This window comes from Ammospiza nelsoni, chromosome 1, assembly GCF_027579445.1.
Source record: "Ammospiza nelsoni isolate bAmmNel1 chromosome 1, bAmmNel1.pri, whole genome shotgun sequence".
Classification (NCBI taxonomy): Eukaryota; Metazoa; Chordata; class Aves; order Passeriformes; family Passerellidae; genus Ammospiza; species Ammospiza nelsoni.
The window spans coordinates 31,131,430-31,156,999 of record NC_080633.1 but is presented as its reverse complement, the minus strand read 5'-3'; the positions used below and the strand labels follow the sequence as shown (position 1 = coordinate 31,156,999).

Here is a 25,570-nt window from a genome sequence, read left to right as displayed (position 1 = left end):
GGACGAGTCAGGAACTGAGACGTTTCCCTCTGACCTGATTATATTTTACAATAAAATCAAAGGGCTTTTACAGTCTCTGATCTAAACAAAGAGGTCCCAAACACTTCAATAGTTACTCTACATAAATCTGTGTATGAGAGTTCCAGCTGCTACACCCACCTTCACCTTACATCTTGGGGAACCGCTTGGCCAAGCAACAGGGACAGAGCCATGCGAGTACTGAAGATGGACACTGCAAAAGGCATTCCTGGCATTCCTCTATTTCAGCTAACGAAGTTAAACTTCAGCCATTACAGAAGGCACACAGAAAGCAAAATCTAAGATAATTTGCCTGAATATTCCTGACAGAACATATCAGGTGTTAGAGAAGCTCCTGAGCAAGAGTTGGCACCTTTAACTGGTGCAAGACCCTGGGCCAAGAGGACTACCAGGGAAGTTTAACATGATCTTTGCTTCACTTTCGTCTCTTTGTGTTTTGATGTTAAACTTGGTGCAGTTCCCATAGCATAATGCCACAGGCAAGGCAGTGTCTGTGAGTAAAGATAATATTTTTAGCAGACAGAAATTTTTATTTGGAAAAACAAAGTTCTTTTCTGACACAAACCCTTTTGAGGGGGGAAGACCTTCTTCAGGGCAAAGCGATTGTGAATTCAAAAGTGTACCTGTTTCTAATTATGCTAGGTGGCCTTTCATCAGTGTTGTCAATAAAGCTTGCCTTTCCTTACTAAGATATTAGGAATGTAGCTTGTACCAAAGGACTGAGAACTTCCCAGAAGCAACAAGTTCTGCCATATGCCACCAGTCATATCAAATCTTTGAAGCCCTCTTTGTTCTTAAAATAATATAAAATCCATCAAAAAGTTTGTGCACATGGGTTGAGTATATATTTCAAGATGTGTATGTGTATGTAGGTGTATTATGCAAGCACCTTTTGAAATCACAGCACTTCATTAAGAGAGAGGATTGGCACAAAGAGCTAAGATAAAGCAAAACGTGCCTGTAAAATCCTCAGAGTTGGGGTTGAAACAAATGTTTTACTTAATGTTCATTCTCAATTCTACATTGCACCAAACAAATCTGTTTCACAGACAGGTAAAATATTAGTCAAATATTGCTTAGTTTTGTGAAAATGAATCAACAGATGATAAGGAGAAATTGCAAAGCCACTTTGTAAAAATAGGGAAAGTGATCTGAAATGTGCAATAAGGTAGGAAAGATTAAAACTTCCCTTCCAATCTTTTTTTTTAACACTATCTCTTTTTTTTTTGATGAACCATTAGTGATTTCATTACTTAATACAACTAGAGATAAATTAGGAAGTGAGATATCTCCAAGCTGTGCTATCATCACTGATCTCAGTTGGCCAGATTCCACTCTACAACCTTCTAGAGTTGAGTGTCACCTCACTGTGATAAATCCTGACAAGCACAACAGACTCAAAGATTTAAAATCAGCAAATATATATAAATGATTATTTTGTTGCTGATATGTTTCTTTACTAATGAGAAATGGCAAGTCCTCAGTAAATAAGATTGAATGATAATCTAGAAAAAAAAAATTAAAATTCTGGGTTAAAGCAGATTATAGTTTACATTTCTCAAACTGTGCAGATTCATTACCAGATCATTTTTTGTTGAATGTAATTGCCTGCTATTCTATATGGTTACTCCGAGGCTGTAATTAGTTCAATCTACTATCTTCATCCAATGATTTTTACTTTATAACTTGGGACAATTGATTAGTTAATAAATTTAAATTTTTTCTCTTAGATTGTACTCTGATGGAAAGACATAAAAAATTAATTACCAAGTATCTAGTGGCTTCTAAATGCTCTTTAAGAGCAAGGTTAGTAACTAAGGATCTATCTTCTCTCCTTTGATTTCAATCTCTCTCTAATTTGTAAAGCTTGTATTAAATCACAGAAATCACAAAATTCTATGTATTAAGTATACACAAAGTGCTAAAGATTTGTAAAGAAAGAATATTTACAGGTTCAGCTTTACTTGTTGGCATACAATTTCTAATCATTACAAACCAATTATATTAAAACTTTGCACAAGTATCTATTTTAATGTTCAATATGAAAGTTTCTCTTTGGACCTTTTTTTTAATAGAATGTTCATTTTCCTACATACCACATATCGTATGTTATGTTCTAAAATAGAATGGTGGAATGTGAAGAATTTTATTTTGGGGAAATAATAAATTCCTTTGGCTCAGTAAAAAGGGCTTTATTCATCCCTCAGGTGCATGATCATTATCTGAGTCTATCTAGGCTTTTCTCTTAATTTAAACAAGAGCCACCAACACTGTTTTTTGGGTTTTTTTTTTTTGTCTACTACTTCTGCATATGTGTCTTCAAGCAAAACAATCACAAATCACCTTTCTTTGCTTACAGACACACATGCAGAAGTAGTGTGCAGCCTCTTATATTAGAAAATGTATAAGATTTTTTTAAAAAAGTTATGATGAGTTAATTAATTAATGAATGAAAATTAACACTAATTCTAATGTCAGACAGTTTTTCTTTGCTGCAATTTCTAGTTAAATTGTTGAAGTTGCTATGCCAGAATATTATATATGCCAAAGCATCTTGCATCCTTAAGGGATACGTAGTATACCTTCTCAGCAGCTAAATACAGATAGTTATACAATGGTTCTCAACACAATATCTAATTTAGTACCAGCTGACAGTTCACCTCCCTGCCAAACAAACTCATGGGATGGTGCCACTGACCAGGAACTACACATGGAAAAAAACAGTGAGTAAATTGCTCACTTCTTCCTGCAAAATGCTTTACTAAAAATCATAATACACAGGGAAATGATATGCAAACATGCACACGGCTGGCTATGTTTCTTTCCTCTCCCATGTAACCACTGCATTAACCTGAAAGGCTGTGCTAAAACTCAATATGCCTAACTTGCAGCCAGAGGGATATTCCAATTCCAGCCCATTTGTGCATTAGCACCTGTGTAAGAGTCTCTGGGTAGACCCCTGCACTGCTCTCTCCATTCTCTCGTTACAGCACACCCCTATGCACACTCACTCTGTTCCTCCATCACTTTCAGGGGAGCCTGTTTAGCATGCAGTAAAAATTAAAATAAAAAATATGCATATCCACCCTGAACCTCCTGAGCTATACAACAGCTTTGGTCCATTGATCTGCAACAAAAGGCAGAGGTTAGAAGGACAAAATTGTCTTAACTGGAGTCCATTTCTGCAGTGTTTTAAACACCATTAAGTCTCATTGACTTCTCCAGACTTTCCCAAGGCATTTGCCTTGACCAACCTAGCAGCAGAGGTCCATATTTAATAGATATCAAAGTGATATTATAGACTGAATATACTGAATAAAAGTAGATATACTGAAGAAAATTATTCACATCACTGCTTTAGGAAACCATTTTGTGTCATCCCATGTAAAGAAATTGATATAAAGCAATGTTACATTGCACATTCTGTACAGAGAGTTACTACATCTGACAGCCTTGCTTAACATCCCAGGCTCAGAATCAGTTTGGCCGCAGTGTCTGGTAAGAGCTAGGGATTTTGGAGTGTTACAAATGAGATGTGTCAGACAGACCTGTCTTTCAGAAAATATTAAATCTCTGCCATAAGCACACATTTTGAAAGACTGAAATGGACATCCAAATATTGAGACCCAACAGAGTAGTCTTTTAGAAAAAATTGGACTTCATAAACACTGATGTAATTCAGGATTAATGCCACAGAGCTGAAAAGATTACAATAACAAAAGAGCAATATGAGATTGGATTTAGGCATCCAAAGTCTAAAATCTCCAATATATATTTAAAGAGAAGTAACTTACTCCAGCATTTGGAAATTGGGGCCTATTGAAAAGCATGAAACATCTAAAATGTTATTTGAATGCCAGAAAAGTAATACTTTAGAAAGTCAAGACAAAAATGCCAAAAGGAACATAAAGGAGTGAGCCAGGAACTCTAACATGTTTGTTTCCACCTTGTCCATGAGCTGGGCAAGCAGTGCAGCTCTCCAGGCATCCCTAGGTATTAACTGCTGGACAGTCCCTGCCCTCAGTGACACAGCTGTCATCTCACAAAACAGAAACACAGATGTGAACTGGACTTATATAATAAGGTTCCTAACTAGAAAAAATACCAACTCAGAAACGAGTGCCAATGGCAATACCTACATTTAGCTGTGACTTTGTACCCGCCCAGCGGAGGGTCGTGGCCTTCCACAGCGTCGAATCCTGCTGACACCAGGACGATTTCTGGATCAAACTCATTGGCAGCTGGCATGATCACAGTCCTGTAGAATGCAAAGAACCCAATGTGATAAAATTAAAAGAACTTCCATGTTCATTATATAAATTCTTAAAACCAGAAAAAAACACAACACAAGATATTTTATTTTCATTAAACAAATCTCCATGGTAGCTGTTGAAGTCCAAGGCTTCAATGAATTTCTTTCTATAATCACCTTTTTTTTCTTTTGTATGACTGAGAAAAAAAGGCAGGTACATGTGAAAGCCTCTAATATTACTTACACATCTGTGTCTGTTTTATCCTGCTGCCTATAAAAAGCTGCCTCTTCCAGGGAAGTGACTAATGGTTTACAGAGAGCTCTCAAAGCCTGACTGGAAACCCGGATTGCTCCAGTTAGTGTGAACTTGGTGTAAATTTGAACTATAAATTTCTTTTGGGAAAATGTTTGCTTTCCAAACTTTTTTTTTTTTACTCCTTAACATTTTTAAATGTTTGTCGAGGTGGGGGGTGACTCTAGCAAAGGAAAAACATGAAATTCCCTTAATCAAATCCAGACTATGTTGTCAAGCCTTTCCAAGGTCAAGCATAACAGGAATGTGACAACCAGGAACTAGTGACAGCAACCCCTGCTGGTGTCAGGAAGATAATTCAGCCCTTTACAGTCACAAAGATTCCACTTTTTTAACCCCTTCCTTGACAAACTTGTGTGCGGATATTTTACCACTTTGATTTTGCCCTTCTCCAATCTCAAAGCCTGAAAGATGTATTGAAGGAGAAGATAAGCCCCTTGGCTCAGCACTTGTAGATGTGTTCTTTCAGGCTGACTCCAAAGGGAAGGAGTGAGGATGTCTTCTGCACTGGTTTGACAAACACTGAGGCTGTAATGGCTGTGCTAAATCAGGGGGATAGGGCTAATATTAAAAGGCAAATACATATATGAATGTTCTGTCCCAGAAAAATTAATTCTAGAAAAATCTTCACATTCTGACCAGTGTAGACCAATCACAATTGGTCTACACTGGTCAGAATGTGAAGATTAAATTTGTGCATGTGTAATGCTATTTGTTTAAGTTCAATGTTTATTGTTTATTTGATAAACCACTTAGTCCAAAGAAATAATATTTTTGTGGAAAGGTTTAGGTTTTATGCGGGAAAAAAGAAAGACATAAATGATATCAACAATTCTCTAGGTTTTTCTTTAGTTTAGTTTTTGATCTATGCATTATAAACTTTATTTTGTTTTGTTTGCCTCAAAGGTAATTTTAATATTAGGAAAATGTTCATTTTACTTGTTAATCATTAAAAAATAATTCAGATGAAGCAAAAAGTCTTTGTCAGAGCATGCAGCATTTCAATGAATACAGTTTTACATTAAAAAAAGGATAGAGGTCACTTAAAAATTTTTTGGCAATTTGGCTGAAATTGCACCAAAAATATCTACAGGCAAAGCAATACAAGTTGTGAAATATTCCTTTTTATACAAGTCATTAGTAGGCCTCTGCTGAAATATGGATTCCAGTATTGAGTATTGCACTTCAAGAAGGATCTAGACCAACTGGAGGGATCAAAAGCAAAGAAAAAACTTTTAAAAAACATAACTTAAGTGGATAAATAATATAATTATTTGATTTGCATAACATGAGAGCAAACATGACAAAAGTGCACAAATACGTAAGTTGTTGCAAGAGGAAAGAAATAACCTGTTCTGTACTCTGTGAACAGGACTTGAAGCAGCTGCAGCAGGACGCCTGTACTTCTACAGGTACACCTGTACCTGTCCTTGTACTGGAACAAGCTTTTAAATACTAAGAATAAATAATAATATAAATAAAATGTTTTAGAAAATTGGAGACTTTCCATCGCTTGGACTTTTTTATAATAGCTGAAATAAATATCCACCAAGGTTGCTACAGGTTTGAGCTGAAAAGGCCTGGAGGCAAGCAGTCAGTCACTCCTCCTCTAGGCTTTTTTTTTCTATTGTTCCACGGTGTAGAACACTCTGACACACAAAGTACATATATGAATACTTACATTAGACACTAAAGTGTCTGAACTTTTGCAGACTAATCTCCACAAAGCTAGGGAACAATATCAGGAATAAAGGTCTCCTATGCAACCACATCTTATCTTATGTACATACCTTCTGATACTCTAATAACAAATTCATAGTCTGAAGCAACACATACTTCCCAAACTTCCCCACGTCTGCAACACATGTGGCATGGATCCTGATCACTGATGAGGACTGTGGCTGATACACAATCTTCATCTGTCCCCATAGCACCATACATCTTATAGACTGGAAGAAGGAGGGATCCTATGAAGAACCCTCCCTATCTGCAGCCACTTGAGCTTTTGCCCTCCTCCTCTCCATTCATATTTCCTCAAATTCAAGTCAGGCTCTGCTTTTTATTTCTTCATGTCAAACAAAGTGGCAGCACCACAGAGCACAGCACAGACTAAACTCAGCAGTCAGACAATGGAGTGTGTGCAGCGCAGAGAAGCTCTGCAAGCTCAAGCAGCTGAGCAGTAACAAGCCGCACCAGTTTAACACACAAAGAAATTTTTGAGAGTCTTATAATTTGGAAACATTGGGAAAATCTACCACACTTCTACCACATTTCAAGACCTTGCTCTTAAGCGTAAAGATGTCAGCACATTTTTTAATAACAATGAGGCAAAACAATGCATTTGACCCTTAATCTCATTCATAGAAGCAGCAAAAATTGCTTAGACACAGTTTATTCAATTTTTTGTCAAATAAATATGTCTGACATTAAAACTGCCAGCCATACTGAGTAGCAATAGGAAAATTATGAAATACTGAAAGCAAGGTCTTTTGACACAAAGAACCAGGAATAGCTATTAACACCATCTTTAATAGTCCTGAAGAGGAAATAGTAGCACATTCATAAATCTCTACAGAAATGATATATAGGAATCTCAGCTCTAGAAATGAGAAGGTTATAATGCTAATAACTGGAGGTGGCATTTAGAATTCAGTGTTCTGTTACTGCTTTCACTATTACATGAGTTCACTTTACCAAAATAACAGCTAAGAGGATTTCAAGAACCTCAAAGGACTTTTCATTTTGAAAGACATCATGGAACACTAAAAAAAAAATATAATCTTTTTACTGGGATAGCAAGCTTGACTCCTCTCTTAAATATCTCAGAGTGTCCCTGATTCTTGTTACTGAAGTCAAGGCTACTATTTGGTCCTTCAAAAAGATGACAGCCACAAGTCTCTCAATTGCAAAGACTATATAGACCTTTGGTTCCTTAATCTCTAATCCAGTCTTCTACATTAATCTACAGACATTTAGGTGGTTACTCTTTTGAATAAATTCTATTATATATCCACTCAGAAAAGAGCAACTTACCTCTGGAAAATAGCATTTTGGTTTGAAGTTTATGTAGGTAGGACATTTGTAATGTTTGTCTAGCCTTAGCAGTAACTGCTTTGTGGCAAGAAACACACACAAAAATTCTTTCACAAAAATGATAGATACTTTCCTATTGTATGAAGTTCTATTAGGCATGATATACACACACATTTTAAAATATAGTCTTCATTTCACCAGGGCATACATAAAACCTTTTGTCATTTGTCATCTCTCAGACTTTAGCACCTTTATATGAGTTAGTATCTGTCTTTAGGAAAATCACAGAATCATAGAACCATAGAATAGCTTGGGTTGGAAGGAACTTCTAAGGATCATCTAGCCCACCCCTTCCTGCAGGGGAAGCAGGAGGGCAGGGGAAGCAAATGTTTTGAGGTTGGTAGCTGTAAAGAAAGCCTACCGAAAACATAAAGATCACTTCTCCCTTGTAAACAATCTTTTCCTACCTCAGGATGGTTGGAGAGGCAGTGACAGTTCCTGATCCCCTTCACTATCTCTTGGGAGCAGAAAATTATTGGACCCTGTATCTTTTCTATCTCTTCAGCACTCTGAAGGGCACAGCAAGGAGTAAAAAGGAGGAATCATCCACTGACTACCTCCTCAGGAGCTCCTCTAATCATTCACTTCCCTCTCAGCTGCCTAAGAAGAGAACCCTCTGAATCTGATCATAACAGAAAATAGGTAGGGGTGTATTTTTTTAAAGCAGGCAAATAATATTGGTAATACACTAATATATATTCATGTTAATCTTCCCAAATTCCTCAGACCAGCCCTATGCTCAGAAGTTAGGCTGCAGCTGGCAGGATTTGTTATGGTGCAAAGGGTCAAAATTCTACTCACCAGAAATCTTTGCAAGGGTGCACCAGCAGCCTGCATTCAGACTCTGCTAGGAACATTGATTATCTTATGCCCAGCAGGAGTAAAAGATACGATTTGGCTTCTGGCCATGGGTCAGCAGACAGGTACAGACTGAGGACTGGCAGGCGATCACTTCCTTTTGAAGCCAGTCAGGCTCCAGAGCTTATCAGCAAACTGAAGTTAACGCTAGGATCCTTCTCTGACAAAACAAGCAGCTTTTGTCAGAAGAGAAATAGATTTTATTCTTCCACTATGACTCACACTCTCCTCCACTTCCTTCTCCAAAGAAAATAAAACACATAAAAGTGATATTTATTTTCTGTGATCTGAATTATATAGAAGCATAAATATTTGGTATACCATATTCACCTAATGATGACAGCAGAGTTACAGGGGCATCTTGCCTGGCTGACTGTTTCTTTCTTTTCTCATTCATTTTCATTAATAAACATGTCAAAACCTGAAAGCTTGAGCAGCTGCATCCCAGAAGTTATTTATCTAAACCTTGAAGTTAGAGTGAAACTGTTTCTTCCAGATCAACGTAATGCAGATTCTTCTTTCAGTCTGATGGTACTGGGAACAGAGCATGTATCTGGGAAGCTGAAAAGATTTCTTTTTGTCTGACCAGGGAGATTTCCCCAAAGAATTAATATGTTCCATTTGGGTATGCTGCTGTCTGCAGAGAAGCCAAGGGATGGTTTCCAGTTGGGTGTAGTTCTAGAGAAAACATCAGGCATGTGATCCTCCCCTCCCCACCAATCTGAACATCAGATGCAAGACATTAAAGCGATTCTACCAAGGGACTCTGTTTCTTTTATTCTTCTATTCTATTTTTGTACATTCAAAGCACATGGCCAGGATGCTACCAAACATTTGTTCTCCCAGAAGAGATTGCAGAGAAGTACCCAATGCAGAAAAGACTCTCTAAGCACCACAACACAGAGCTGGAAATCTCCAAAGAAAGCTAAACTTATGCAAATGGCTACAATTCTTCTGCTGTGTTGTTAATTTTAAAAGGAAATGAGCGGGAATACCAGCCCAGGACAATAATTTATGTAACAGAAAAATAATCCACGCTCTTCTAAAACTGGAGATTGGAATAGCTTAGTAACATAAATTATTTGCTCTTTCCCTAGAATCCTCTAGTGTTTTTATTCAGCTATCTCACAGTACTTTGAGAACACTGAAAAATGGAGAGGTTCGTATCTTCGGCTGGTATAAATCAGTATAGCAGTTTCTGATTGCATACTCCTCTAAAGAGGCATTTCTTTACCCACTTCACAGATGAATCAGTTAAAACTAAAAGCTGGTAAACACCTTGAATAAATTACCCAGTTGTCTCTTGAAAAACCTTGAGAGAATATGCAGAAGACTCTAAAGTCTGTAACTTCAACAAGTAGGGGAAAAAACCTATAAATGCACTATTATTTGTTCAGTTATACCAGACTTGTATTTTGCAAGAATATAGATATATAGAATGTATTAGTGCTATTATAGTGGAGATTTAGCCACCAAATGAAGACCCAGTCTGTTATTTGAAAGAATGTAGGTCTGCCTAAAGATTCTCAGTTTCACATCATGCAAATAAAAGAGTGTACCAAACAATCACTATGTTGTCCTACCTTAAAATTACACAAGGTAAAGCAAGTTGTTGAATGTTCCCTGATAGAAACAGATCAGAGAGCATTTAAAGGATTGTCCCTATAGGTATATGGAATTTACAGTATCTATTATTTTTATGTGTTGTTTGCACACGTTTTAATGTAACACAGTATCAAGTAATGTCTGTTCTCACAGAAAACTACATAGAATTTCTGTACAACTTGCACATAATACTTTTTTCTGCATCGAGTTTATAATAGTGTCTCCCACTAAAATTTTCGTTTAATTTCACAACAACAACATTCCTTTGGGCCAGTTCTGTTATCAGCTCAAGTTCATCAAGGCCAAACCTGAGAACATTCCCTGAAAGCCCCTTGATAACTTTCATCTGACCATCAGCTTTGTCCTGGATTTATCCTCCAAGGCATACCAAAATTCTGCCAACTTTTTCTGCATTAGTTTCTAAGGCATATATTTTATTGAAGTTTTAACTTTACAGCCTTTACTTTAATATGTTTTCTTTTATTCTTCTACCTTTACTTTTTATATATTTTTAATAATTGTATTTCTTCCCTATTTCTTTTTTTAAGAATAGTCAATATTCCTGACCTTACTTTTATTTTATAGTTATCTTACTTGCTTTCTGGAGATAAAAAATATACTTTTTTTTCTCCAAGGGGAAAAAGGTACCACATCAATATGAAGTCCTCAGTATTGCAAATCGTGTTCATGTCACTGGGATTTGCATATGGTTTTGAATTTAATGACTAGCCAAAATGTTTAAAGGGTCAAGGTCTTCCATGGATGGACCCATTTAAAGATCATTTATAAACTTAGAAATTTTAAATGTTATAATTGCAGGAGTATCTAAGTGCCACTGAATGAAAAGTTTTAGAAGCACCGTTTGTTCTCTTTCTTGTTTGCTTTGGCTTTCTTGCACTTTTTTATGGCTTTTAAAGACATTTTCAGAGCCTAAGGCTGTTATTTGTGGGTTCCTTTTTAATGAATAATTATTTTGGCATCCTTCATGTAACTTTCCTGAATTCTTGCAGCTGGAACTGCAAGATCTTATGCAGTCAAAGAGTATATGAATTATTGTCTAAAATATCTGCTCATCCATATATTTTTATTATTTAGAAAGATGGTTTCAATGTAATTATAAGGACTCTTCTACATTTGATCTACAATATGCCTCAGTCAGAGTCTCTGAACTAGTATAAAAAGGACCAAACTAAGGAAAAGTTAACAGACAGAAAAACTATGAGAAGAAGTATTACTTTGTGTTTTCCAGAATGCACTTAAAATTTAATAGCATAGTCAAGTAAAATTATCTAACTTCTTGAAACACATGCAAAAGCATATATACATGTACTGTGCACACTCATGTCCATATTCAAAATGGAGTAAAATTCAAAGTCAATAGGTAATAGGTAAAGGGATTGGCTAAAGATCATGGTAAGCAAGCATGTCTCAAATGAGTATAGCTTTAAAGAAAAGGTTACATTAAAAGGCAAGTTTTCAAGTATCAAAGGAAAGTTTACAAATATAAAGCTTTGTATGGAAATATAGGCCAAGATAATACCGACAACAACAGGACACAGAACACTTTTACCTTGAAAAACAGAGTTCAGAAAATCTGCATTTCAGAATTCAGAAAATCGGTAAGTGCTTGTGGAAGCACTTACATGATGCAAAAAAAATTGGGTTTTTACCTTTTAGTTACTTCTCAGATCTCAAATAAAACTAGTTGGTAACATGCCATTCTTGTGAACAATTTATTTACTAAATTCCAGTTTTTAGCTAAAGGACTGATGTGGCTTCCAAGAGATGCACAACTGAAGATGATATATGAGAGGGAGGAAGTAGAGGTTTAATTTGCAAGACAGAGTTTAAAATAAAACAGAGAATAACTAAAATAGCATCTCCAACACTGAGAAAGCAAAATGCTATAAATATGGAATCCCACCATTTAAAGCCAATTATTTTTCTATCAAAGCCATTCTAACTTGTATGGGAAATGGTACTGACACATGCATACACACTGCCAAATTTTACCACTAAGTATTGTTTAGAATCTCATTTAGCTTTCTTGGTGTAACATGTTTCTACCAGAAAATCAGTTCAATGCTCATTACTTTGTTTTATGGAAGAAAAAAAAGTAAATATTTAGAAGCTTTTCTGCCACAAATATAATAACCAAATTTAGGGGTACCTCTTATGTTTTAAAATGTGTATAATTGTTTAGAAAACATATTACATTCTTATCAAGGCTGAAAAAACTACAGTATTTTATCATAAAAGACTTGGCCTAAAATGTTAACATAATAAACTAATAATAATACCAAAACAGTTCACTGCTTCAGTAATCTTAATAAGATTGCTCATAAGAAAGTGCTGTAGTATCAGAAATACTTAAATACAGAGGTAAAAATTTACCTCAATGTGTCACTTTTGCAGAATTCATAAAATAAATGACAGTATGACATAACTCCCAAGGAATTTCTTACATCTACAGATAAGCACACTATTTTGAGAATATTCTACATTTCAGTATATTTTAGGGTACTTGAAATTTTAAAAATTATTTAGCTGTCTAAGAATAGTATAAGAGGAAGGAAACCCTAGTACTTATTTTTCTGACATTCCACAGGAATGGTAAAATTGGGGAAAAGAAGGAAGGGGTGCTTTTTTGTATAAATTAAAAGAAGAGGGCTCTAGAGTATTAGTTGGTTTCTAGGTCCAAAATCTATACTCCTTCTTGGGGGTACAGCATACACTTCAACGCACAGCAGGAATGAAGAACATATGCTACCTAAAATTTACTTTTATTGATTATACAACAGCTTAGTTTGCAATGTCAACAATCTGCTCACGTCACCACAAATGATTATTACTTGACAAGTGTAAAGTAGTTTTCAGTTTTTGCAAAAGTGAGATATGGAAGAAAGGGAGAGAAAGGAAAGTAAATCTGATTTTAAAATGCTCAGGCAGAAGAATTGGAGTGGTTGTGCTTTTCATGAGAACAATAGATTGAGCGGATAAAAAGACACAGAGGTCCCTTGGAAAAAGCACTTTCAACAAGAAATTTTCTTAATTTCTGAAAAGTGCATTTTGCCCAGAAAGGGATATTTTTTTCCTTTCAAATAAAAGAAAAAAAAAAAACATTTTCTAGAAATCAAATTATTTATCAAGGTCATAGCCATTTGGAAAACTATCATTTTCCACATGTTGTATTCATCAACACAGTTGTGAATAAAAGTACATGAAGCTGTCTTAATTTTCTTCTCAGAGGTCTCTTACATATTTTCTTTTACAGATGCTTTCTTGCTCTGTCTTATATTTTCTTCCATATACTCATAACTACTTTTAATGGTATTTTCTCTCCAGTTTTCTGGTTTATCATTAAGCAGGAAATTCATAATTTTCTGGATAACAGCTGCCACTTTAGTCTGTATTGTCACTTTTCCTTTTAAGTAATATTATTCAGAAAATTGCTCATATGACTAGTATTTTTCTGATGTTCTGAAGGCAAGATGTAGTATATTATTTTCTCTCCTGTTTTTTGCTGAACAACATACACTGGTAGACAAGGGACATATAGGCATTTTCTTACACCCAAACCGAATTAACCAACAAGAAGTGCCTTTGATCTTAATTGATACTACAGGCAGAATATTGATGCTATAGGCAGCAACAGCATTCACCACTTATGTATAAGAAAACACAGATGTGTTTGTTTGCTTCATGCTTGGCAGAGCCTTGTCATTGGAGCTGGGGCCACTTTGGACCAACCCATTAGTCAAACTCATTTGGACCAACTCAATACATCTAGCATGTATTTAAACAGACCAGATGGCCTTCTTTCTGATAGCCAAAAATACAGTTTCCATTATATAATAAGGCCTATTACAAAAGTAAAAACTTAGTACAAAAACTTCAAGTCTTCTCACTTTACCTAAATTGAATGCCACTTAAATGAACCCATTCTGATATAATTTTATTGAGGATTTAGAAGAAACATTGTCAGATAATGTAAGTAACCCAGAAAAGCACTTTTCAATCCCTGCCCTTTCCTCCTCTCTCTTCCCTCCCACTCCCCCAGAAAATTCTCAGAGAGAAAGAGAGGAGATTTTTGTGGGACCAGGGGGAACACTCTCACTAATGCATTAATCCCAAGGTACCACATGGTGTTAGAAACTATAACTTTTTCTGGTGCAGTTTCAGCTACTGTTTGGTTAGAAATGTGATCTGGTGTTGGCTCTGCGTAGCTTGGAGGAATCCTGTCTCTTTTATATTACTCTATCCCTGTTCTTCTTTTACACTCATTTTACTCAACAAAACAGAGGAAATCTGATAGACTTCTAAGACAGAGAAAATTGGATGTCTGCACTTAGAGATCAAATGAATTGAACATGACTGGAAGGACTCAATTCACAAACAAAAGTACCAGACTTGTTCAGAGAGAATCATCAGGTAGGCTGTTTTAAAATGAGAAACACTCTCCTGCGAGACATTTACACTTATAACTTAAAAGACTGAAGCCAAAGAAAGGGCTTGAGAGAACTTAGGCTTAGGGAAATATGAAACCAAATATGACATGTTGAGAACAGGAATTTTTTTCTGGTTTCAGTAGTATGAAAAAAAAGTATTATACATAAAATTCAAAGGGAAGCATTTTCATCTAGAAAGAGCTTTATACATTAAGGAATCAATGTCACAAATAAGAAGTTTAATAAAATCCAAAAGTAGTAAAAGAATCGGCATTAAAAATATCTAAAACAAAACCCAAGATGATCAGAAAATACTGTATCAACTCAAGTAATAATACTACAAAAGGATATATATTCCATTCATAGGCACAATGAGGAAAAAAGGATATGGGAAAAAAGAAACAATAAAATATGTAAAAAAGAACTGCACACAACACCACAGAGTTCAGGAGTAACATGAGTCCTGAGTAAATGGTTCACTGTTTTTTTAGTTAGGGTTTTTTTGGTTGTTTTTTGTTTTGGTTTAATTTTTTTGTTTGTTTGTTTGTTTTGTTTTGTTTGTGGGGTTTTTTTTTTTGTCAAGGAAGGAATAGTGAACAGCAAAGCTCTTAGAATCTCAGACTGAAAAACAAAATAGGAAATTGCAGGTATATTGCAATGTGATTTAATATTTTCCTTAGGCTTCCATTGACTTTATGGAACCAACATTTCTCCTAGCAGACTTTATTTGACATCTGCAAAAGAATTGCAGAGTCTTGTGGTCCTAGATCCATCATAACACTTTTAGAGGTCTATATGGAAGAAGCCTTTTATCTGTGCCAGGCATTTTACAGCAGAAAGGCAATCCCACTCAGCCCAGAGAGTCATATTGACACACTGCTATTCCATTTGCCAATACACTTGCAGCAACTCTTCATGTTATCAGGACCTCTGAAGAAAGACTGAGAAAAAAATCAAGGTGAAGTTTGGGATTTAACTGAAAAGCATTTAAAAATTACATTTTGACATTTCTGAATTTGCCTTTCCCTAATGAACTTATGTCCCTGTGCTTCTCTTGAAAAACTGAAGTGCTCACACCTCCTTTAATAATTTTTGGATCCTCTTTGGAGTGATAAATTGGATAGTCTCCTCAACAGCATGAAACAAAAAATACTTTTTCTACCATATGCTACAGCAATAAAAAAGAAAGCTGTTTCTCATTATTGGCTGGTCCATCCTCATAGAGTCAGTTGTCTTGGAAACTGAGATTGATTCTAACTTCAAGAAAATGTAAGAATGAACTGAATCACATAGTTCCTTCTTTCAATGTCCATCTCAATTTACAGTGTTGGAACTAGCAACAAAAACATCCCTAAGCACGATTTCCAGTTCTAGATTTATTTCTGTTGCACTTCTCTCTACCAGAGTGAAAATCAAAACAATGTAATAACTTAGACTGAAAACTTCAATAAAATAATTGTGAAGTTTCAGAAAACATTGAAATAAATGTAAGTAAAATGTACATTCAAATCTACCTCACTTAAAAATAAAATAAAATAGTTCTTCCGGGTTTGATATCTAGATGACACAATATATAGGAATCATGTAATTCAAATTCTTCACTCTGTCCAGAAACTGGACCTCTTACTGAGGTCAACATATATTTAATAAAACATGAATTTTCCAAGTATTTTAGAAACCCTGTCAGGACTTCATAATCATTTCTCTCCTAGGGATCTGACTTTAGCCAGCTTTAGCGTACTTACTGCAATTAAGTTACCATTACTTTAGGAAATACTTTTGTCATTTCTTTACTTGAAATTGGCAACAGATCTTGTAAACTGTTTAAAGGATTAGTTAAGAGCAGCACTTTTCATGCTGCTACCTTTGCATTACCAACAGTCTCCAAAACACTGAACAATAACTTTTGGCAGTGAGTTCTTCAATTTCAGTTGCCAATCTAGATTTAAATATTTGGAATTTTACACCAGCTGAGAAATTTGGCATACTATTCTCACCCACTCTTCATTAAAATAACCTTTCCAACATGAAATTGCCAAACCTGTCACAGGGAGATGTGCAATTACAGTGAATAGGAGGAAGTTTTTATCATTGCTAATTCATGGGAGGTGATCCAGTAGATTTTTAAGTTTTGACCCCCTCAAGAAAGGTTAGAAGATTCTTGGCACCTAAGCAAAAAGAATTTGTCAGCCTTTCACCATGAACAGCTAAGGAAAAAATTACTTATTAAAATCTGTACTTTTTGTACTGTGTTGCTGTAAGATAGTTCAGTCTTTGGAAGAAAAAAACAGAATCCTAAGTTAGTATAATGTCAAGGGAATGTACAGAATGGCTCTTTATATAATCACTAAAGCTGCATTTCTTTTCAACACTTTTTGACTTTTTTGAATTCATAAGATCAATCATATCATATCTAAAGTCTAATTTTTGTTTTTTCACTTATTGAATACTTCAGGTCTTTTTCCTATTTGTTTTAAATCCAGCTCTGCACATCTCATGGATACTGTTAGTCAAGTAGTTTTTCAATGAGTCCCGTCTAACATCAAATAAATAATTTGTATTTTTTATATTATTTACCCAAGTTAGATTCAAAAAGATACTAAAGTGGCGAAAATTAATTTTAGATTTCATGTCATAGCTGTTAAATTGTTAACAATGTCTTTATTTTATTTTATATCTTGAAATCTAAAAAATCTGAGCTTTTAATTGGAAATCTTTAAAATTAATTCCAACCTCAAACATCAGTTGGTGCTCTGACATTGGGAATACTGGCAACCTGCCAGTCCAAGTGAAAACCCAGTCAGGAAGGAAATAGTTATCTTTGAAGAGACTTGATTTTGGAATGAGAACTGGTAAATCTTACTTGTTACAATAAAAAGTAAGCCAGCTTTCCCATCACCTCGTTGCAGTGCTTTTTCCACCAAGAAAAGCAAAGATAGAGATGAGGAATATCAAAGATAAAAGAATGCTTAAAAATAAGCTCATCCTGCCAAGGCTGATATATTCATCTCCTTCTGGCTGTACTCCATTCTCTTTAAATTCCATTGAATCATCAAAGAACCCTAGTCAGATCATGAAAAAAAAAAAAAAGCTGTGACTAAACCAACAAATTAGAAGCACTCTAGCTTGTAATCTAACATCTCCTTTCAGCAGGATTGCTAACTATTGATTAATACAGGTCAAGAATGTTTAAAAAAGCTACTTCAATTCTAGAATACTAAGCATTTCTTTAATTCATGCAGATATTGTACAGCTAAAAAGCATTTAGAATTGAAAACCACTGTTATTTCAACAGTTACAGGTTACACAGGCAATTTCCAATTTGGCTCTGTTTGTAATTGCAAATAAATCAAAATTCTGATAAGAAATTTCTTCAGACTTCTGCTCCCTTGACAAGCTCCTACATTATCTGTCCATAAGTTAAAAAACTAATTTAGATTTTTTTTTAATTCACAATCCTAAATAATTGTAAATAATGATTTACTAATGAGGGAATGAAGACTATTAGATCATGTGAATTTTGTGGAAAAAAATAGTGTTCCAGCTTTGGCTTTTGTTTAACTTGTTTCACAGGCATTCCTGTTATCAATTCATGTTATACATGCTTACTTAATATACATTAAATTGTAGGCTCTTTCCAGCTTTAAAAGGAAATATATATTAGCAAAGAATAGACCTCAAGGAATTTGAAGTTAAGTTTAAATGAACATGTAAATTTTTTAATGTTTATTTCAATCTAATGTATGCAAGGTCACCAATACTATCAGGATATCCTGTTAGAGAATCTGTTTCTAATGCCAGGATGAAAAGATTCACAAAAAGTTCTGCCTTAACACATTTAAAACCATGTTAAAATTTGGTTTTTTCCTTTTATTCCAGAGTTGGACTGAGGCTATAAGTTTCTTTCAGTGTTTTATCCAGAGAAGCTCCACCAAGTCTTGTGTAAATCACTGTAGTCTTGTCTCTCTCACTTCATTGGCTTTTTGGATTCCATCTGTTTTCTCTCATCCTTTCTTCTACTCTGCCTCATCTACATTCTCTTTCTACTCTGGTTTCTCTCATCTGCTTGCTCATTACTGTTAGTCCAGCCCTCTATCATCCCCTTTACTTCCCAGTTATCTCAAAGAGGAGAGAATGTATGAGACCCAAGAGCTTAATTCTGAGAGATGAAGATGCTGAAGATGCTGACCACTCTAACTTCTTTTTTTTTGACCTGCAAGCTTTAATTGCTTTTCTTTTAATGTAGTTTTAAGACAGTCCTGGATGTCTTCACTGACTTAAGCATGTTACTTCTCTGAATGTTGTCTAAGCTACATTGTGATGTTATTCTTGGAAGCATAAATTTCTACATCACCCATTTGTGCTTTTCACAGAAAACTGTAACTCCCTAGTGTTCTAACTGCTCACAGGTTAGCACAATGTTACCTGCTTTACTAATGTCTGAAGGGAAACTCCAAATATTTTACTTTTGCATCTTACTCTATCTGTTGAAGAATACTCATGAAAAAAAAGTCAGACATGCATTTAAAACTTTTTACAATCATGAGTCAAATATATACATTATTCCATCACTGAAAATGGCTTAACATGGAGGCTGAATACCCTACAGCTGTCTTTCTGACAACATGAATGACACAACTCCCTGATTTCTGTTTGAAAGCAGAAATCTAGCCACTGCTGATCAGACGTAATCATTAATCCTTAAACTGAATTCAGTCAGAATCTTACAGCTTGAAGTTTATTTGTTTTCCTTATTAATAAAGAAAAAACTCCCCACAAATGTCCACAACAGTACAGCAAGTTATGGATCTTCCAGAAGTGAGCTTATGGTCTCACTTCCTTGGCCTCCATAATTTCTCACATTTGTGAATTTCACCTTGTCATCTCAGTGGTCCATCTGAAGATGCAATACCAAAGGCACTTAGGCAAGACCATCACCTCAGCACCAGGTCCATCACTTAAAGGGTGCATTCAGCATAATTCACAGAATTACTTGCACGTTTCTATGTCTCAGACTTGGGAACACTGGCTGGACACTGAACTGAACTACCAACCCCAGTGAAGACCCCTATGTTATGCCCTTTTCCCTTGGGACAGTTTCCCCTTACAGTAAAAGTAATGTCTTCCAGTTGAACATTCCTGAAGTAGGAAAATCCCATTTATCTTACCAGGTCTGCCCTTGCGCCAGCAGAGAACTGCTTCACTCAAAGCTTTTGTTCCTCAGACTCTGCTTTTCTCCTCATGCCATCCAAGGAACTGTTTTCAAGCACCCCTACCCCACTCCCAGCAGGGACAAACAGTAATGTTCTTGCTCATCCCAGTGTGAGTGGAAGAGAAAACTCCCTACAAATCAGCGCCCTGCTGTGGAGGAAATTTCTGGAAACTCCAGAGACTTCTACAACTTCACAGAGGTTAGAAATGAGGTTTAGAGATGTAGTTTGTATGTCACCTAAGTACACTGTCTCTGTCTCTTTCCTATAATTGTAAAAGGTTTGAATCAGAGACTGGAGAAAGGAGGGTACCTCTGACAGATGTTAGCTGATTTTAATTTTAACAAATATAAGTAGCAGTGTTACACTGTGTCATTTCACACTCCACAACATATCAAACTTGTTTTTGAAGACTACAACATTTAAAACTGAGATGCTTAATGTGGATCTCTGTCATGGTAAGAGCTGCTGGTGAAAGATGTAACTTGTCCCTCATGCTTTCAGAGATACTCTGTTCTAAAGGCTGGCATCTGTGCCACAGCCAAAGCAGTGTTCATCTTTCAATGAAACACCAGAGTCATGAAGCTGAGTGATTTGGGGCTTCTCTGTTCATAAGTAGGTACTCAAGACAGCATTTTTGGAAGGCAGCCACTGGAGTGTACTATATTACAGAATAAATCACACTGAAAAGATGCTCACTGTCAAGTTTGAGATACTTTTAGAAAAGATCAGTTACAGAAACCATCATATTTATGTGACTATTTCTACCTTTGTTAGTGACACAAGCTTATTTCACATACACTGTAAGGTCCTAGATGAGTTCCCTGAAGATTTCAGACAGATCACAATACCACAGACTCTTAAATCTAGTGGAGAGGTCTCATTTTTTATAGTAAAATGAAGTACAATTAAGGCATGATCTTTCTCTGACAGGTCTGAAATGATCTCCATCCTAGCTCCTTAGGGAGTGTGTTGAAATTTAGCCATTTAAAAGATCTCTAGCCAGTGTTTCAACTCATAAATATTATCAGCCTTAAATTTCTGGAAAGAGACCCTGTTGAGAAGTAGTCCCTTCAGGAGTATATAGTACAATCTGACCAAAACACAACCTCATCCCAGGTTCTTGTTCTCATGTATTTTGGTCTAAGTGCAGACAGCAATCCTGTCTATGGAAGATACAATGCAAGGATATAATAGGAAGTGTACAGCTGAAGTGGTAAATTTCCCACTTCATCAATAACCTGAAGGACAGACCTTGCCTACGGATATGACTACAATGCATACTGCAGCTATATGCAAAGATGTGTACGCTTGAAATGAGTCAATGTGGATAATGAAAAACTCTTGTCAGGGGGACTCGGGTTTGTACAGGCTATTTCATACTGCTAAGAAACGGGAATTTATGTCAGTACAGTATATTTGCGTCTATAAAGCTTCTTCCAGCCTGAAAGATTAGTTTGGGCACAGACAAGCTACTTACAATGTGTGTGTTTATGTTTTCCCACTGTTCGATAAAGACAAAATCAATCAGCATGAGAATTCTTCAGACATTGCACAGGTAGCTTAAAGCTGGACTGGACATGTTTACCTTTCTTTGCAGGTATAGAATAATAATCATACTTTGAAATACTGGCTTAAAATATTCCTAACCATTTATGGATGAAACCATGAATAACTGAGTTTTCTCTCAAGTATGTAAATAAATATTAACTAGAATAGAGATGCATTTAACCAGGAACAGCGTCCAAATCCAGATGCTGACAGCTAACTATATACTGTAGGAATCTCTATGGGAGCTGAGGGTCTAAATTCCCACTGAGTTGCATGGAGGCAAAGGATTCAGTTCAGTTACCCACATGAAGAAATCTAGTGGTTTTTGGGAATTTGGGGAACCCTTCCTGGCCACCTGCACAATGTCCCAGAGATCCTTTGCTGTAGCTGTCAGCTACAGCAGTAAACCTCAGCTCCTTCGGTGCACCTCCTGTGGCACAACTTGTAAGGTTTTGCAAACTGAATCAAGGTCCTAGTCAGTATAGACTGTGAAATCTAGGAAGTTATTCAGACAACCAATGCATATCCCTGGTTGAGGGTGAGCCACACAGCTGTCTCAGCTGGGCTGACCCAACTGAGCTGTCTCACCCAGAGCTGCACAGTGGGAAAGCAGACACCTTGCTGACATGCAGACGCCTACATTGCAGGGATACAGTGGGACTTCTGAATTTGATCCTGAACTTCTCTCTGTTTATATAGTAGTTTATAGCCATAACTCAGTGTGAAATGAGAAGCCAAAAATCACAATTTCTTCAATATTATTCAGTCATTCAAGCTAAAAGCTCCCACAGAGAAGCCATTCTAGGAAGCCTTCCATTAAAACTATTCTCCATTTGGTCTTAGGGTACTGGGACAGAGAAGGGTAGACAGCAGAGGAACTCAAGCTTCTTTTTTTTCAAATATAAATTAATTTCTCTTCTTGTTCAGAGCAGAAAGGACATAAGGAAGTGAATTAGATCTCTGTAATCAAATTTTTGAAACAAGATCTGAAAATATATGGCTGTGTTTCACATTTTCCTTTAGGGGACTAATGCAAATTATTACTACACAGCAGGCTAAACCTTCTGTTTCCTCTCAACAAGCTTGTACATTGCTACTTTTCAGTGCAAAAGTCATAGTCTGATCTGGGGAGCTAATACTATTATACTAACTTATAACAATAATTATCTAGAGTTTACTAAGAACAAGAGTTTTCACAAACAGCATGGGCAATACAGGATTTAGCATTTCATTAATTACATAATCTTTATACAACCTGATACGCCACAAATTTTAGTTACACAATAGATTCCATTAAATAAAAATGTGTGTTTTTTCATTTAAGTTTTGTAAATTATTAGTTAATTTTTAAGATATCTAGGATAAGATTGGCTACTAATTGAAAATAATGCCTCATGTTACAGTTAGAATTGAATTTAACTTCTGAAAAAAGACTTTAAGCACAATAATAAATAGAATACAATGGGAAGTCTTTCAAATTTTTAAAGAAACATTGATTTGTGTGTATTTTCCTGTGTTTTATTGCAACACTATCAAGCAGTGTAGTTATTTCAAAATAATGTACATATGAATTAAATTAAGGAAACTGAGCTATTAGGAGAAAATATGCAACTTAAACCACTCAGTTTTTCTTAATCCTATATCTGACTTTGTTAACAAGCAGGTGCAAGACTTCACACTATAACCAAGAACAATAAAGAAGCATGCTGTCCTCATTTTTCCTCTAATTGTCCTTTTCTCTAAATCATGTTAGTTCCCATTGGTTTTATGTGATATTCACCAGTATTACCTTTTGCTCTTTTCAAGTTTATTGTAGTCATGGAAATAGGAGTACAATCCTTTGATCTCGCACATCACACAAAAGTAATCTATGAGAATATAGCATATGCCACAGTATGAGAAATGCATCCCAGTTGAATTCCTTAGTCAAAAGAATTATGTACCTATGGCATCCTCTGTGAAAGTTCTCTGCAGTGAATTATTCCCACTGTTGTTAACTGAGTACAGCAATGAAAAGGCACTGTCAAAGAGCCTCATGTATATACCTAAGGTAGGTAATGTCCTTATTAACTCTTTCTCTCTTCTTTACAAGGTTAAAAGATGTCTAAAAGCCATCTATAATTATATAAGCAGTTATAGCAGCTAGCATCCAAATAAATGTTTTTTATGGCATTTATCTTCAAGTTACCCTCTTGTTATCCAAGAATGTAAAAAATAGGTAATGAACAACAGAACATCATCCTGCCAAAATGTGTGTCGTGGTCAGTGCATCTAAAAGTGACTTACTGAACCCAAGTGATTCAATTTACCTCTTCTTTACACATTCTAAAATGATACAAAGGAAGAATAATGAAAAGCAGAATCAAACTCTACTTTTAAATCTTAGAAGGAAAGCAGATGGATTTTCTATCTGAAAACATTTACAGGAGAGCAGATGGGTACATGCAAGGATGACATCTAACAGTCATTTTTTAAAGATCTCTCATTTTAAAGATGCAGCAAATTCATAGAAGTAGTGAAAGTAATGAAACCTAACATTTACTCTTTGCCCAGCCAGTGATTTCCTGTGTGGTCTATACAGTGTTTGAAAAATACACAACAGAACACCATTACATCAGATAATGGCTAATTTATGAATTTTTTTTAGACTTCCTTTTATTAAATTGCAGATTTAAAAGCAATTGTAAGCAAGGTGGAAATTATGAAACTGAACAGTCCTCAGTTCCCCACATAAAAAAAGACCCTTTTTACTAATAAGCATTGTACTACCTTAAAAACATGATTGGAAACTTTGAAAATAAGTGATTTAAGCATTCAGGGAATTTTTTTCTGCAATAAAATGCTTCCTCAGTCACTATCCCCTGCTTGATTTACACCATCCACATGAGCTTAACTTTACAAAGTTTGTGGGCAGATGTGCAAAGGTCAAATTAAATCACCAGTAGATTTTATAATTTTATTTCTTTTATTGAAAAGATCATTAGGCATATGTGTAAGGTATCCACTAAATCACTAATGGATCACCTAATCTCACTTCTGCCAGTCAAAAAGTCTTTTCCAATATACTATAATATTATTTTACCATCATATATGATCCCCTCGATCACATTAGCCTCTCTAAAATGTGATTGCAGCTGAAAGTACAGTCAGACAAGGATCATGATTTATAATGATGGGCTATGATTAATAGTCCAAATTACCTCTTAGAAAGCACAGTTTCAAAAAGGACAATTGTGTCTTGTCTTTTACATTATAAAAAATGAGAGCAAACAAAATCTTATGTTTAATAAAGACCAGAATGTCTGCCCATCTGGAAATATTGCTTATAGGGACCCTCATCCTCTCCCACTATGATACTTACACCACTGTTTTCTCACAAAACAATCTTTTGTATTAGAAGGGAAATTATTGTTTTCCAGTAATTGTGATGAATTATGATGATTTCAAAAGTTATTTTCTCAGCTCAGAAAGAGATTCATTAGTGCTAATAAAATACACATCGAGATATAACCAGCTCCCTGTGATGCTGGCTACGAGTTTAACAGGTTAAAATTTCACAAAATGATGATAAAAATACTAAAACCTGCTGCTTCTCTTTAAAGCATATAACCAATTTGCCACTCTACTAACATAAAACATGCTAAAGTGACAGGCCATATGAAAGAGAAGAAAAACAAGAAGCCTTCAGGGTTCTTAAATATGAGTCCTTTGTGTAAAAAATTTTTGAGCTACATATGCATACAATTTATTTTTTAAACAAATAATATATACTTATATTACTTATAAATAAATTTATAAATCTAAATAATATATTTGTATTATTTATAAAATAACACAAGGTGGAACTATCTTGATCTAAAGAAGTCTTCTTTATGAAAAAGAGTTGCCTTTAAGGAAAGGGCTGAATACCCTGTGGAATGTATTATTCTAAGTTTTATGAAGGATTCCCAGACATTTTCAAGATTTAAGAAAAACAGAAACACTAGTTCCATGAAAATAAACAAAAACCAAGCAAAATTTCACAAAAAATGTATAAAAAAAATCCAAAATAAAATCTCATAGAATAGATATTAACAGGACTGATTTTTCAGTCCTTTTTAATTTGCCTCCTGAGCTCATTGAAAAAAAATGCTTCTTATCTTGATCTGAACTATGGTCCCACTAAAAACTAATTTTCATCAATATTTCTTTTATTAAGTGC

General features: G+C 35.3%; 1 protein-coding gene across 1 annotated transcript in view; it reads right to left on the bottom strand.

Moving 5' to 3' along the window:
* Window positions 1-25,570, bottom strand: part of HDAC9 (histone deacetylase 9) — a 455,676-nt gene that overhangs the window by 56,571 nt on the left and 373,535 nt on the right. Inside the window, exon 23 of the mRNA XM_059466708.1 lies at window positions 4,179-4,297. Coding sequence (XP_059322691.1) covers window positions 4,179-4,297 — 119 coding nt within the window. The remainder of the gene's footprint in view (window positions 1-4,178; window positions 4,298-25,570) is intronic.